The 15954-nt window shown below is 42.5% G+C and overlaps 1 protein-coding gene across 1 annotated transcript in view; it reads right to left on the bottom strand.

Moving 5' to 3' along the window:
- SDK1 (sidekick cell adhesion molecule 1) overlaps window positions 1-15954 on the bottom strand; it is a 391178-nt gene that overhangs the window by 62685 nt on the left and 312539 nt on the right. The window contains exons 27-29 of the mRNA XM_071570864.1: window positions 10747-10862; window positions 10277-10466; window positions 7698-7796 (exon numbers count right to left, since the gene is read on the bottom strand). Coding sequence (XP_071426965.1) covers window positions 7698-7796; window positions 10277-10466; window positions 10747-10862 — 405 coding nt within the window. The remainder of the gene's footprint in view (window positions 1-7697; window positions 7797-10276; window positions 10467-10746; window positions 10863-15954) is intronic.

The following is a 15954-nucleotide window of genomic DNA, read 5'->3' as shown; positions in this document are numbered from 1 at the left end:
TCTCCAGCTGCAGCTCCAGAAGCTGGATTCCCCAAACTGTGCAGCCTTCTCAACTCTTCAGTCAAGCCTTGTTCCTCCTTCCTGCACTTGTTTTTTTCTCAGCTCTCCCACTCCCCTACAACTGTGCAGCACGGCCAGAACTGCCAATAACACCACCCTTCTCCTGTCATTCAGCATCGCTGCCCTTGCCCATGGTCCAAGGAGGAGCCTGCAAGCTGTGTGGTCCTGCTTCACCCATGCAGCTATCAACAGTCAATTTTGCTGAAGCCTGTAAGTGATAACCCCATTCCACCCTGTCTGCCAATCAGGAGCTCACAATTTAGCCCATGTTATTAATGATTTGACTGTGCAGGGAGGGCTTCCAGGGTTCTCACGCACCACTAGTGACAACTGTCCCCCAAAGAGGGTCTGCCAAATGTTCGAAATTCATTCTGCAAACCCAGCAATTGAATCAGGCTCTCACTTCTGGAGCTCAATGGTAACTTCCAGTCCAGCAGCTGACTTCCAAAATCAATTAATACCAGAACTGATGTGGGGTTTTATTGCCCGAGCTGAATGTACGATTAAACGCTTCACGGAGTTACACAGGGCAGAGGGCAGCCAACAAATCCAAATCAAACCAGCTGAAAACAAAACAGTCATGACATAGTTCTGCCAACCCTCTGCTCATCTTCTGAATGACAAAAGAGACCCACAGCACCTGAGCCATCCCTTTCTCACGGAATTAACATCCCAGCTAGAGTTTGAACTCCCACCACATTTTGGCTGTAACAAGACCAAGGGGAGCCAAACCTGGCATGCTTCATTTGGGAAGGTCAGGGCATGAAATCTGAGAGGTTTGTCTTACCTATGGCCATTAGACAAAACTCAATTTATTTCCCACTGTGAATATGCCACAATTGCCACATGCCCACTCACAGAAGAGGCCCCGAGTTGCTGCAGCCCCTGGAATGAGTGCCACTTGGTGTGGCACACTCTGTTACAAACAGTGGAATTTAATTGGGGTACAGATAGTATTAATTTTGTTGGGCTGACTCTCACAGTGCCACTGAGGACGCACCACTGCTTTCCTTGCCCTTTCTTCTCTGGCAGCTGCTCAGGGATGTGGGGCAACAGCCATCGCTGCTTCCCATGAAACAATTTGATAGCACTGATACCTCAAAGAGTGACTTGGCTTTTCCAAGCACCTGAGGCTTCAGCCCCAACTCCTGCACACTGGGCTTGGCATATTCCTACAGCAACATTTTCCACAGCTTGATGGATAGCACTGGACTTTTTCAAAGGCTGGGGTTTTCCAGATGAAGTAATGTCCTGTCAGGAGTAGCTGAGGACTTTGGGTTTGTCTAGTCCAGAGGAAAGGGGTCTGAGGGGCAACCTCTCTGTTCTCTGAACTTCCTGAGGAGGGGAGCTTCTGATTTGCCAGGGTGGTGAAACACTGGCACAGGTTGCCCAGAGAGGTGGTGAATGTCCCATCCCTGGAAATGTTCAAGGTCAGGTTGGATGGGGCTCTGAAGCCCTTAATAATGTTTTAACTTGGCCAGCCCTGCCCTGGTCAGGCAGCTGCACTTAATGATCATTATAGGCCCCTTCCAGCTGAAATACTCTGTTCTTTCTAATCAATAAAAAGTGGCTTGACTTTTCAGAGCTCCTGAACATGCTTAGATCCCAGCAAACTCTGAGGGTCTTACACTTTCACCATTTTATTCTTCCACCTCCAGATTACCTCCTTTTATCCATGGGATGAGCTCTTTCATTACTGGTCCAATATATTTCACCAAAGGATTTCTGTACCTTTAGTACTGTAATATTTTGATCATTTTAAAGTCCACAAAAAGACACAGAGCAATGGGGAGAAGGAACTGATACATATGATCTTTTTTGTTTATACTGATGTGAAGAATGTGGGAGTGAAAACCCCAGTGCAGGATCTTAACAAGGAGGAAAAATAGTCAAAGAAAAGCACTGGGGAAATTTTTACAGCAGCAGGAAAGATGAAGGAAGAAGCAACTAAGATGGCTAAAGAAGCTTGATAAAGGGACATAAGACGTAAAGAATAAGACCTGGAGGGAAACCAAGAATATTTAAAGAATAGAAAAGTTGATTTATCTAGTTATTAAAAGATAAGTATGATATCTGGGACATACCCTTTTCGAGCAATTTCCTCTCTTTTCTCAACCTTTGTTAAATATAACATGTAGTTAAAATGTAAAGAGGGAACAGAAAGATAACTATTTACTGCTAAATGGTGGTACTCATGCTGGAAAGCCAATTACAAACATGCTCAGATTAGGCAAAGGAAAACACATCTAGGCCATTATAATATCTTACACAAGAGTGGGTCCATGGCCAGTGTAAAAACTAATTTAGCCATGAGAAAGAGGAAATCACTTGTCACAGCCTGTCTCTCTGACAGGCTCTGCAAACTCCCTGTCCATGCATCCCTGTGAAAAACAGCATCAGCTCTCACTGCCCTCTCCTCCATCTGCTGTCTGACAGTCTGGGTAAATATCTGTTTTCCTGGATATCTCAGGCAGAGCTTACACAACCAGAGCTGTCACCTTTACAGATTTCCTAAGAAACTCAACACTTTCATGGGTCTGATTCCAAGATAGATATCCAACCTCTCTCTACACCTGAATTCAGCTCACTTTTATTGCTCCCTACAAACCACCTGAGACACTCAGTATTTCATTTTGATCCCCTACATCTCCTGTTACATAGTTTGGGATAGCCAGGATACAGACTGGCATAAAAAGCATTACTTTTATTTTTTTCTGAGTGGCACAGAAGACTCAGCATTTAAACGACAGCTTGGATAATAACTGGGACTAACACAAGATCAAAAAGATAAAATTATTAAGTTGATGAATTTCAGCAAAAAGGGATGGGAGAAGAAAGGAAATGTTAAGTGAAATCAAACGAGGCAAATCAATAGAGGTAAATGGAAAGTGTTCAAAGAGAAATTAATGTATGCTGGAGGGCTGTAAGAGCAATTGCTGCAGTGGAGGAATAAACAGCTTCCTTCCCTTACTAGATTATGACAATGAGATGTGGCAGATATCTTAGAATTAAAAAAAAAATCAAATGTTATGAATGAAAGTAAAATCTTTAAAAGGTCATCAGTGGGAACTTTTTGAGGAAAGGAATATCTTACAAAATATGAAGTATATGGATGGTCAATAAGAAGAATTCATATTTTTTCTTATTTTTTTTGCCCTGTATAGCATTAGATCCCAGATCTCTGCTGCTATTGGGAGTGCTGCCATTCACCAACATCATAAAAAGATGTCCTGAAAGATCAAGCCTTTGGAAGTTTATTTATTCATTGAAACCAGGTTTTTTTCTACTTTATCATCTTTTTAAGTACTTTTTGCACAACTGCAAGCAGTTCCACGAGTTGCACTTTCCAAACTCAATAAATGGCAACGGTCTGAACTGCCTGTTAAATGTTAGGTCATCGTAACACAACCGGTGGATTCCCCAAAGCAAAGAGGCAGGAGGATGCCAACACACCATGAATATCAAAAAGCTTTCAGGCTCCTCACCATCCAGAGCCCTTCAGGAGTGACAGCACCTGCTCGTGCAGCAGAGAGACAAACACTTCTTAATTTGTCACACAACGCGGGGGAAGCCAAAAGGCACTGGGAGGTTACGGGGGGAGCAGCAATCCAGTTTGTTGGGTTCCTGCTTATCTGTTTTAGGGCCAGCAGGTGTGCAAATGCAGCCTGGGATCAAAATGGGAATTTGCAAACATGGATTACATCCAATTTTGGTTCTAACTCTCAGTGGAGTTCTCCCACTTTTTTGCAATGAGCTCCAGGATACCGTGAGGAATACTAACCAGGCCTGGGAGGATGCAGGGGAAGCTCACAGCTCCAAGTGCAAATATGCACATTAATGCATCATTTATCTTTAATAGTATTTGACGAAACTATGTGGGTGCTGGTGGAACTGAGTGCAGAAAAGAAGGCAGAGTGAAGCCCCAGGTGGTTAGTGTAACATTCCCAAAAGGAGAAAGAGAAATATCTAACAGTCTTCTACAGTAAAATATTTAAAGAAACAAACAAGTGGTTTTTCCCTCTTGGTGCCTGCCAGTATTTCATCCTGCTAATCTCTCTCTGAAATGCTAGAACATGTTTTTATATAGATTACAAAAATGTTAGCTGCAAAGGTGCATGTATACTCAGAGGACAAGGAAAGCAGAGCAGGAACATTAGTTCAAAGGCTCTGAATATAAGTTGCTCTTGCAAAGCAAGTGGTTTTTCTTTCCAAGCCCAAGAGGGAATAGAAGGGCACTGCACAAAATTACGTTCACTCATTTTTCCCAATGACTCTACTTCGGTGCACTTGACCAGGGGGTTACAATGGTGGGTTTGAAGTTCATTATAGTAATGAGATTTAAAAGGTGTACAGGGGGAAAAAAATCCCAACCCCCCAAACTCCCCAAATTTGCAACCTTTCCTTAGAATGCTACATATTGGGGTTTTTATCTATTTTGGAAGGACAGCTCACTTCTCAGGACAGATCACAGAAATACCCAGCATGAGCAATTTTCACTTTCTCTCTCTGCCATTGGCAGCTAACTACTTCCTCCAGGAACCTCAGTATTTCTGCCTTGGGAAAAATAAAAGAGTGAGAACTGTTGAATAAAGACAATGGACTTCAAAGAGGTGGACTGGGGGAACTGGCAGGTAACATCTCCCTGTGAAGGAATTCTAAGGGGAAAAGGAATTCAGGTTAGGTGACCATTTTAAAAGAGACCAAAAAAAAAAAAAAGGTACAACAATCCCAGCGCAGACAAAAGATGTTAAAAGGCCAATATGTTTGCATTCAGAGCTCACTAATGAGCTGAAAATCAAAACTGAATTGGACAAAAAGTTGAAACAGGACAGAGGTCTAAGGGAGTGTATAAATAGACAGCACAGGCACGTAGGGACAAAACCGGAATGGCAGAAGAGCAAAGTGAGTGATAACTTTAAGGGCATCAAAAGCAATGAGAAAGATTTTATAAATAGGAGGAGGACAGGTCAAGCAGTGGGAAGACAAGATGAGCACAGGACAGGTGAGGCAGAAAGGAGAGGAAGGCTGATCCCTCCCTTCCTTCATTTTCACACAGAGCAGAAAGCTGATGCTGAGTAGATACTCCACATAAATTAAATCTGACAACAATATAAGTAGGGGTGTAGGCTAGAATAGAGAACAGCTTAACAAATATTTAGTTAAGCTCAAGGTAATCAAGTTCAGAAAGGCCTGATGAAATTTGCCCCACAGTGCTTATATAACTAGAGGGAGCCATCTCTGAATAATTAGCCATTCTCTTCAAGAACTTGCAGGTGACATCTCAGAGTATTACAGAAGGGCAGAGTACATTGCCTTTTAAAATGAGGCCAGACCAACCAGAGGAATTATGGACAAATCAAACTGAAGTTCAATACCCAGAAAGATCCTGGGGAAAAAAATTGAGTCAATATACAAGCATCCATGAGGATAATGACATGCCAAGCAACAGCCAATATCTGTTTGATTGGAGCAAATAATAAATATCAAATAATCTGCTTTCCATTTTGACACTGTAATTGGCCAGGTGGCAAGAGCAGATATGACCCACATTGACTTTGAGTAAGGCTTTAATATGGTTGCACACAGTCCCAACTAAAACAAAGAAGAGAAAGAGAATCCAAGAAAAATAGTGCACATTTTGAGATGAACACTTAAAAAATGTTAAAAAAGAAGTGAAAAATGTTGTTATCAACGATTTGCTAACAACCTGGGAGGATGTATTAAGTAAGCTCTCATGAGACCTCATGAATGAGTCTGGTTCTAATACTTTCATTAATGGCCTGGCTGATGGAATTGCCAGTCTGCTTGCAAACTCCAAAAATGACACCAAGCTGTGACTGGCTGTGTGCACTTTAGAGGACAAGAGTGTCATTTAAAGAGATCTTGGTAATGAAGAGAGATGGTCTGGAATCAGTGAGATGAAATTCAATAAAGGCATGTGCAAATTATCAGACTTAAAGAGAAAAGGCTTAATGTACTTGTAAAAGAAGGACTGGCTGACTGGGAAGTGTACTGTGGAAAAGGGCAGGAATTAATAGTGGGACATAAACCTACTGAGTTACACCATCAGGGTCATCAAGGACTGTATGAGGTAGACTGGGCCATATTACTGGGAATGGACTCTGAAAGTCATTGGAAACAATGACAAACACAAAACATGCCAAAGACCCTCTAAAGGACACCCATCCCCTTTCATTCCAACCCTGTGTTTGTGTGATTATATCTCAACATAACGACAGTGATGAACCACCTAAGGAGGGGATGGTCTGCACAAAGCACTCCTCAAAGACAAAATGAAAGAGAGTTCCTACTTCACCGAGCTTGCAACTTCAGCAAATGAGGCTGGAACACAGTAAGGGGAGCAAAATGTCTTTTATGCTTTCTCATCATTTCTCTCAAATGATTTTTTTTTCTTCTTAACCACATCCTATGATTCAAATCCCAATCTCTGCTGAGAGCAAGTTCCAGGACATGCAGTTCCTTAAAAAAAAAGGCAACAAATCAAACCCACAAGACAACCTGGAAGCCAACCTCCCTTGAACTGCAGAGAATCCCTGCATGGATCCATCTCTGGCAGGTCATCGCTGCCAAGCTTCACACAGACCCCTCCTTGTGCTCAGCAAATCCTGCAGCGCCTGCCTTTGGACGCCATTTGATTATTTTCCTGCATCTTCAGGCACCAGGATCACTTTGGTAAAATACACACCAGAGCAAACACTTTGAGTTCCTGACTCAAGATTTAAGCACAGTGTTCTTTCAGTGTTCTTACACTGTTCTTACAGTGGTGCCACCAATGCAGGAGCATTTGGAGCAGGCACCCTCCACTCAGCAAGGGAGGCTCTAGGAAATGCTGCTAAAAGCCTACAGATAAGCCTGAAGGGTGGCAGTGCAATTAGAAGAAGAAAGGTCTGGCAGACTAAGTACTAGACAAAAAAACAAAAGCTTTTGCTTCTGTTTTTAGAATTAAGACACAAATCTTTACTCACCAGCTAGAACTACTGTAAAATGTGTGTAATATCAGCAGAGAACACAAAATTGCTGGGTAACTATGAGCTACATTAATTTTAGAGAGAGGATAGATTCTTATATTGTAAAAGGCTTCACGTTTTAAGGACAAGTAGCGACTGGTGAACATATTGCAAAGGTAACCCAAGAGTTATGAGAGCAGGAAGGTGAGAAGGATTTTCACAAATTCCTGTTGTGCCTTGCTGCCTCTCTTTCCCTTGATGAAAAGCCAAATAGGATTTAACTCCTTGTAACCTGTCAGACAGTATTATCCAATGGAAGCAATAAAAGGGAAGTGCACATGAAACTGAAATGTTGGGCATGCCCAGGAAGGGTGGGGAAAAGCCAGGTCTTCAGGCAGTTTTCTCAACAATCAGCCAAACAGTTTACCAACCAAAATGCAGATGGGAAGAGAGATAACATTCAAGCACAGTGCCCGAATGATACCAAATTCTGGCTCAGGAAAACACACACCGTGGAGCCACACAGACTCTTCTCCTCACCACAGTCTCTCAGATGACACCTTAGCCCCAGATTTGTGTATGTGCAAAGGGAGGGAAAACCCAACAGCTGGAGCTTGCTCTGGTCTGCAGCCCCCTCCTCCCAGCCCAGGGTTTGCAGCTCCACCTTACCCAGAATAATTCCGTTGGGCTCCTCCGGCGGCTGCCAAACGATGCGCACGGACGTCAGCCGGACCTCGGGGAACACCATCCTCACGGGGGGCCCGGGGGCTGCAAAGGACAGCAGAGATCAGGGCAGCAGGGACTGCATGGCAGGGGGATTGCAGGTTTTCTGCTCACCCTGCACAGAATCACAGCTCTGGACAGAAACACAGTCCCAGCCACAGCTCCCCAGTAAGCAGATGGTTGGGAGCATCTAAGCATGAACATAATGTACATTTATTCTGAGGAGTCCTGTCCATGGCCAAGTGCCTCCAGCACCCAGGGACACCAAACATAACACACAATCAGTGCAACCCATGGTCTTTTTTTACTGTGCCAGGAGCTCTGGACTGTGAATGATTTCTCTCACAGCAGCATCACAACTGGTGTAGCTAAGAACATGCTATGGAGCAAGTCACTGAGCTGCCTTTACAGAGTTACATAGCTTAATCCACTTCATACCTGTTGGAATTGGATAATATCCCCTCTCTGAGTCATCATCACCAGCTCTGAGCTGCTTCCTCACTTTACATTTGCATCTTAAACACCTAGGTGTGAGCAGGAGAACCTGAGGCAGGTGAGAACCACATTAACACAGGCTGTGCTGACCATCCCAGGTTCACAAGGTGATGAGATACTAATTCATACATTACCATCCACAAAATTTCCCCTTCAGCACAAATTCCACCTGCACTGCTCCTGGTGGTACTTTTAATTAAGTTGAGCCCAGAGGAGACACAACATTTTTATGTCAGGGGTATGGAGAGGGAAGAACAACTTGTTTCATTTGCCAACATGCACTTAAGGAAGGAACTGCTATAATGGGGTTATCCAAAACAAACAGTTTTAAGTATTTCTCATTACAGCCGATATGTACATTTCATGGAGTGCTTTTTCTCTCCCTGAAGAGTTCTGCTAACAGTAATTTTTCCTCTCATAGAAAAGCCAGGTCCTCACACAGGCACTATGTTGAGAAAAAGGCTAAAAAATGCCAGGGAGCTGCTGTCCCTGTTCCTGTCCCCTCATGCTCCTATTCCTGCCTTTCCCACATTCCATAGAAAATGTTTAGTTAAGCCAGAAGTCTGAATGTGTTTTCAGTCCACCCAAATGAAGTTTCTTGTAGAAACTCATGTTTATTCCATGAAAAAATTTTGATGAAAAGGAGAGAGACTTAACCAGGAGCCTCTCACGCACCAATATGAACCTATTTAATCCTGAAAAGGGAACGAAACTAAAAGTAGTTTCAGCATCTGCTAAGCCCAAAATATTTTAAGAGCTGAATTAAATTTCTGTAGAATTCCACCATCAGGAATGCTCCACCCACACCAGGGTGCTCAGGAAGCACCAGGACCAGGGGCTCAGTTGGGTTCTACAATACATCCAACTGCATTGGGAACATCCTGAGCTTAATGGGAATTCTGGAGGCAGCTGCAAAAGGAAGCTGGGATGGTCATCTTCAGGGGCAATGTCTTCTTTTTGGGGAAAGAAGAGAATGGATTGCTGAAGTTGCAAATTCCATTTTTTTCCTGCAGACCTATCAGACCCAGATTTGTTTATTGCTTTCAATTGCAGCACTCTTTTTGTACTTTTTTAGCATGATTGAACTTCAATAGGAATTTATAATTGGGTTCTAAAGTTGTTTTCAATAGAAATTATCTACACCAAGCTTCAGAGTTCAATTATAGAAGGTTTTTTCCTCTTGATTAGCTGCAGGGAGGGAAGAAATGGGGGACTGGTTTTCTGTGTTTTTGCCAAATCCTCGGCCCATGACCAATGGAACAGCCCTGAGTTATCCTGTGTATGGCTGTGGAAGTTTTGGCTTTAGGGCTCAGTTAGGCCTAAATTTAGCAGGCCCAAACGATGTGACACAGATCAGAAGGGACAAGCATCACCTGACTTAAGCAACCAAAGAGGTATTTCATATCATCTGACATCATCAAGAAGTGTCAAGAGGTATAAAAAGAGAGAGAAGAGGAGCTTCTGTCTCTTTTGGGTTTTGCCTCAGGTTGGTGAGGACACCCTGCCCTGCCCTGCCCTGCCGAGATCAGGCCTTGCCGCCCTCCGCACTCGTGTTATCCAGGGAGGTGAACATTTTCATGTTAATTTTCTCCTCTCTTTCTGGGAGGTTTCTCTGGAAGAGTTTTTGGGAAGTTTTGTGGAGTTTGGGTGGTTGGAATCTGTATTGTTCGGTTGGGTGACTCGGTAGTTATTGTTGTTAGTCCGGTTTTCTTTTTATCATATTCTGCTTTTAATTGTCTTTCTTTTGTATAATATAAGAAGCTTGCTACTTCAGGTTTTGGGTTTTTTTTCCCTCTCCCTCCTTTTCCCTTGGCTGGGGGGGAACCCTTTCTCTCTGTGTTGGGCAGTTGGCACTTTGCCAGCTCAACCCAAGACAACAGCCACAGTCCTTTGGCTTCAAAGTTGGAAAAAAACCACCCGCACCCAAATCCAAACAGCCTTAGAGTAGTTGTTGACTGCACTTGCACCACTTAAAGAAAGCAGAGCTGAGGGATTGGATGAGATGGTTGTTTGGTAAGCCAGGAGCTCACCATCATCCTTGGTCCTCTCCAGCACGGCGGGGGCGCTGGGCACGCCGTCCCCGATGCGGGTGAACGCCAGAACCTGCAGCTCGTACAGCACAAACTTGCGCAGCCCCGACAGCAGCACCGACTGACTGTGGTTCCCCCGCACCGTCTGGCTCTTCGGTTCAGAGTCCAAATCTTTGGCTTTGAAAAGTATCTGCAAAATCAGTGTGGAGGAAATACGGAAGGAAAAACATTGGTGCATGAGGACTGGAGAGAGGGAAATGCAGTTTAGATTGCTCCTTTCACACAAAGTAAAATGAGATTATATTCACCAATCACCCCTTTCAAAGGCAACATATTTGCTATATCTTCTCCACTGACTCAGGAATATCCATAATATGAATATCCATCAGGTGAATATTATATAACAAGTACAAAAACATTTCCTGGTAATGCATTAAAAATAAAATAAGCATGAAAGGCCACTTGCATACCTTGTACCCCAGGATGAGACCATTCTGCTCAGACTCAGGGACTGCAGCCCACGTCAGCAGGATCTGGGTGGAACTCACAGCTTCGGCAGTGACATTCTCAGGAGGAGCAGAGGGAACTGGAATGACACAGCATTACCAAAGAGCAGAAATAGGTAAGACACCCAGATCATTTTGCTCCATCTGTTTAGGATTCTTTCAGAATCCCACAGAAGAGTATTCAAACCCAAAAGGACTGGAACTGGTTCTAGACAATCCCTTCTCCTCTTGTATTCATTCTACATCATCTTTATATCTCAGCCTGTCTCACAATTTCTTGCCAGTTCATCTCAGAAATGACAATGTTTGTAAAGAGCTAAACATTTAATACTTATCAGTGTCTACAGACAGACAGTAAATATTGACAGCTAAGAATAAATTTCAAGTTCTATATATCTGCAGTAATTAGAACCAAGTTTAAATTGCTGGGCTTCTCCAGAAGTCTATCTCCTAGTACTTCTTTCCCATACATTTCATTTCCTTATGCCAAAAGCTGGAAATCTTTCTGAACAGGAGTTTATCTTATTGCACAATCTGTTTTAACAAGAAGTTTTACGCCATCCTGGCTTCCTATATTATCTGAAAGGAAATTATAGCATCTTGTCTGGAGCTAGCAATAATTTCCCCCACTGGATTGCACTCCCAGTTCAGTAAGAAGTTCTTTAACCTCTGAGCCTCTTGATGATGTGAGAGCGCTCAACATTTGCAGTACATCAATTACAGACGGATACATTAACGCAAGGTGTATTTTCAGGGATTGATACCGTGTCAATGAGAGATGCCTGTTTCATTTATGTTGCAAAATTGGCTCTTACAAAACTAGAAACATCATTAGAACTGATGGCACAGGAACACTGTAATTTTCTCTGACTCCAGAGAAGAGCAAACTTGCATTTCCCCTGCCATTAAAACTCTGAGCTGCAGAACCACACAATGGCAGGCTTTTGTGGGCAAGCCTAATAGCATGTCATGTTATGCAAGCAGGATTTGAGGCTATTTTTAAGAGTTCACATTTTATGCTGCCCTTTTGCATTCCTTCCCTGTGGCATTTCCAACATCTGAAGGGTACAGTCTTTCCTGAAGCCTGATACACCTGTCAGACCTCAGGAGAACATTCACCAAGTTATGTTACACAAGCACTTAGGGACAGTAAGGCTTGATTAAGTCCTGAATGTATCACAAAAAAGGAGCCCAAAAAGCTGCCAAAAGGAATGCTTTCCTGGCTGTCCAAATGAAAGAACAGATCTGCTGATTTGGAGGCGAGCTCCTGAAGCTCCTAGCAACGTGAACGAGATAATGAGTATGACACCAGAATTAATATAAATTGAAAAAAACCCAAACCAAAACATACCACTCCCACCTTTGTGCACTCAAGGTTAACAGCAGAGATAGTAATTTCTGAAACAATTTCCCTGTTACCAATTACCTGGGACATGAGAAACAGAGCACCATCAAATAACACTGCAGCAGACTAAAATCCAATTTTTTCCCTCCAACACTGAAGTGACTTATTTTTTTTTTAAATCTTTTCCTAGATTTATCCCCCATAAGGATATAATTATGTTAAAGCAAAATAGATTGCCAGGAGCCATGAATGTCTTTGGATAGCTGCCATAACTTTATCTGTAGATCTTCACAAAGAGCTACTCCCACATGAATCACTTCTGGAGAGAGAAAGGATGGAGGTGGGTCACAGGAAACCAGGATGTGTAGAGGAAAGAAGCCCTTTCCAGCCACATTATTTTTATTTTATCTGGTTTGAAGGCTTTCAAGAGACAAAAAAGTTACTTTATTTTACAAATATTTCTTCTCCTCTTTGATCAGCAGCCCTGAGCTTTGCTGAATTCACAGAAGGTGGAGGCTGTGCCCGGGCTGGCCCTGGGTGCACCCTCACTTTGAGGTGTGTATGATCAGGCTGCTGGCAGGGCCACTGGGAGCTGACAAAGGAGAGAATGGTCTGCCTGAAGGTTCATTAGCCCAGACTCCTCTCAATTCCCTGTGACAGAGCAGCTAAATGTCCCCTCTCCCGGAAAGCAATCGAAATCCAAAGCCTAAATGGCAAAACCCCTTGTGCTCATTGAGTGTGTTTTAACTCTTCAGTTCTCATATCAGCATTCAGAACCTTATTCTAATACGGATGGATGAATTCAGGACCTGCAAGTGATTTTATGGATCTTATTGTTGCCGGTCTTTTATCAAGTAACAGACTTTGATCGACCCTTTAAGAATGAATTGAAACGTAACCTTCATTTCTCTGACCCCTCTCCTCTCTCAGGAAACCGCCATTCAAAGAAATTATAGTTTGCTAAGACTAATTAGTGAGAGAGGCACATAATCCCTCTTCCCTCTGCAAGCTCCCTTCTCTAATGCTGGTTTCCTTAACTGTTGCACTGAAGACTTTGTCATAAGCTCCAAAGCTGAGTTCTCATTAGTAACCTGCAAGAATAGTACAGAAGCCAAGCAACAGTGTCCAAAAAAATCCCAGAGCTTTAACAAAACGGACCGGAAACCCTGAAACTAAAGGATGAGCTAATCCAGCAAACTGCCAGCTGCACGGTGCACTTCAGGAGATCAAACAGAGGAAATTATAGACTTACTGGCACTTTGCACTGCAACTTCAATAAGAGCTCAAGTTTTAAGGTTATCCATGTTGGCATCTAAGATTGTGCATCCTCTTTCTACATCTGACATAGACACATCTGATATATAGCAAATCATGTTGTTTCATGTCTCTAACTGGGCCAAAAGCAGCTTTTAATAAGCTAGTCTGTATTCTGGCTTTCTAAGAAAGCTACAGAGTGGGATGCAGAGGTTCTCTCCATTTTTGCAGCTCATTTTAGCTGTACATCCCTTGCTCTTTCTGAAAGCAAAAATTAGAGCAGCAGATTGTACATCTGACATCAATTAAGAAGTGCTAATTTCTACCCAGGTACGTGGCAAAATAGCATAGCCACAGCACACATCCATTTTGCCTGTACAATTACATACTGCAGGCCAAATTCTCACCTTGTATAAACTGACAAATTCCCACAGTGACATTGGGCCACATCTGCATTATCAAGCCATGCTTTATCCCAGCACAGTAAGTGCTTTGTGAAGGTCAGGCTGCGAAGCACCTGAGATTGATCCTTGCCATGGATGTGTGGCCATGCTCATCCTCTCAGACAACTACCCACATTCATGTAGCTGAATATTAAGAGCACAAAATCTATTAAGGCACAGGGTTAGCTGTGTTTGAGATGAATTTTTTCAAAACAACAGAGTCTGTAACTAAAAGGAAGCAGCCCTGCCAAGGTTGTTCCAATACATCAGATGTCTTTGCATTTTCTTGCTTCCTCTGTATTGGACCTACTACCGTTGTCAATTTATTGAGTGGAAACTGAGCTTGTTACTCTGCAGTTATTTTACACTGTAAAATTTAATGAGCTATTTAATTTCTAACATTATAAAAGCATTTTGGATTGATAAAGCCCATCCTGTTTAAAACTCCTAATTCATCTCCCTCCATTTCCAGCAGTTTGCAACTCTATCCCAGATTTTCATTTTAGGGTTTCCCAACTGTTTTTCAAACCTGGATTACCAAAGCCTACAGGATTATTTATTCTCTCACATTTTCTGTGGTTTTCATATGTTTTTTTATTCAAGAGCTTCACAAACCATGAGTACTTGTAATGACACGCTCCACTATTGTTGGTATGTGTGCTCAGCTATTAGTGATGTGATTGCACAACCTAAAATAAACAGAAGTCCTCAAGTACAGCTTTATTTTCAATAAAGATTTTGAACTTCAATGGCTGCACTGTCATAAGGCATCACAACCTGGTTTAGGCTTTAACTCCTGAGCTCCTTGGATGGTGTAAAACACAGAACTGTGAGTTTTGCCAGTGAACCACCACATGACCCTGGCCAAGGCACCTCTGGCCAGCTGGGAGGGATGTTTACAACCCACAGCACCAGCAAAATCAACTTCCCTGACTCTGTATCTAAAAAACTGAAAAAGAAATATTTAGGACACCTGCTTCTGAAGTGCTTTGAAAACATAAGCAATAAACAGAATTTTTCTTATAGTTCAGAAGACAGATCTAAAAGTGCTGCTTTGACCTTTCTCTTCCACTTTAAATATCTTTTATTTGCATTTTTACTCCATTTGGCTGTGCATACAGGTTAATTCCAGATTCCCTGAAGAGCTTTCCTGCAGTTTGCTGCTATGCCAGTGTGTCTTGTATATTCTAAATCTCAGAAGATACAGCCAAAGTCTGAGCCCTGACTTGCTCTGTGCAGGAAATCAGATGTCAGTATCAAAGAAAACACATGGAAAAAACCAAATGAGTCCTTACACCCAAATCACAGCTTTGTGTTATTTTGATCCTGGTTTCTGTTTGCCTCCTACAATCAGTTTCAAGTCAACCTTCTCTTAATACTGCCAGAGAAAATGCCAAAGCCACGCGTAACCTCTGATCTTTAGATGCTGAGCAGGAGCACTATAATCCTAAGGTTTTATGAAATGACTTAATCTAAGTATTTACTACATTTCAAAAGAAGTGTTTGAAGAGCAGTGGGAAGGAGAAAGTGGAGGATGCGATATCTTTGTATTATGACACAGAACAATTCAGAACTGTTTTGTCTGGGTCCTGCTATCTCTAACTCCAGCTCAAGCCTTGTTTAAAATACCTCTGGCAATAGCTTTCCAATTACTACTTCCCAAAAAGCTACATTTTAATGGAGGGGGGATGACTTTGTTTAGCCTTCTCCCTGGCTAGTTCAAAGGAGAGTTATCTGAACCAGCACAGCAAATCCTGCCGTGCCTGTTCTCACTTCCCACCGAGTAACCTTGTGTGGCACCCAGAACACAGACATGCATTTATAAGGGCAGGGTATGCACAGGATTAAATCCCAGGACTTTTTAAATTAAGAAATAGAGGAAAAAATCACCAGAAAAAATACCACTGTTGAACCTTGCATAAGTACAGGTCACAAAGAAGAGTTACTATTAAACTTTCAGACCGTATGTGTCACCTAATTTATTACTCACTTGTGATATAAATTCAGATTTCCCAGATGCACGTAGGGTAGGTTTGGAAACAGGTTTTGTGGAAGTCAAGAGCTAGAGAGCAGCTTTTCAACATGTGCCTTTATTGTTGCCACTAAGCTAACAGCAATTTACTGTTGCCT

Source organism: Pithys albifrons, chromosome 16 (genome assembly GCF_047495875.1).
Source record: "Pithys albifrons albifrons isolate INPA30051 chromosome 16, PitAlb_v1, whole genome shotgun sequence".
NCBI classification, from domain to species: Eukaryota; Metazoa; Chordata; class Aves; order Passeriformes; family Thamnophilidae; genus Pithys; species Pithys albifrons.
This window is presented reverse-complemented; position numbering and strand designations above follow the sequence as displayed.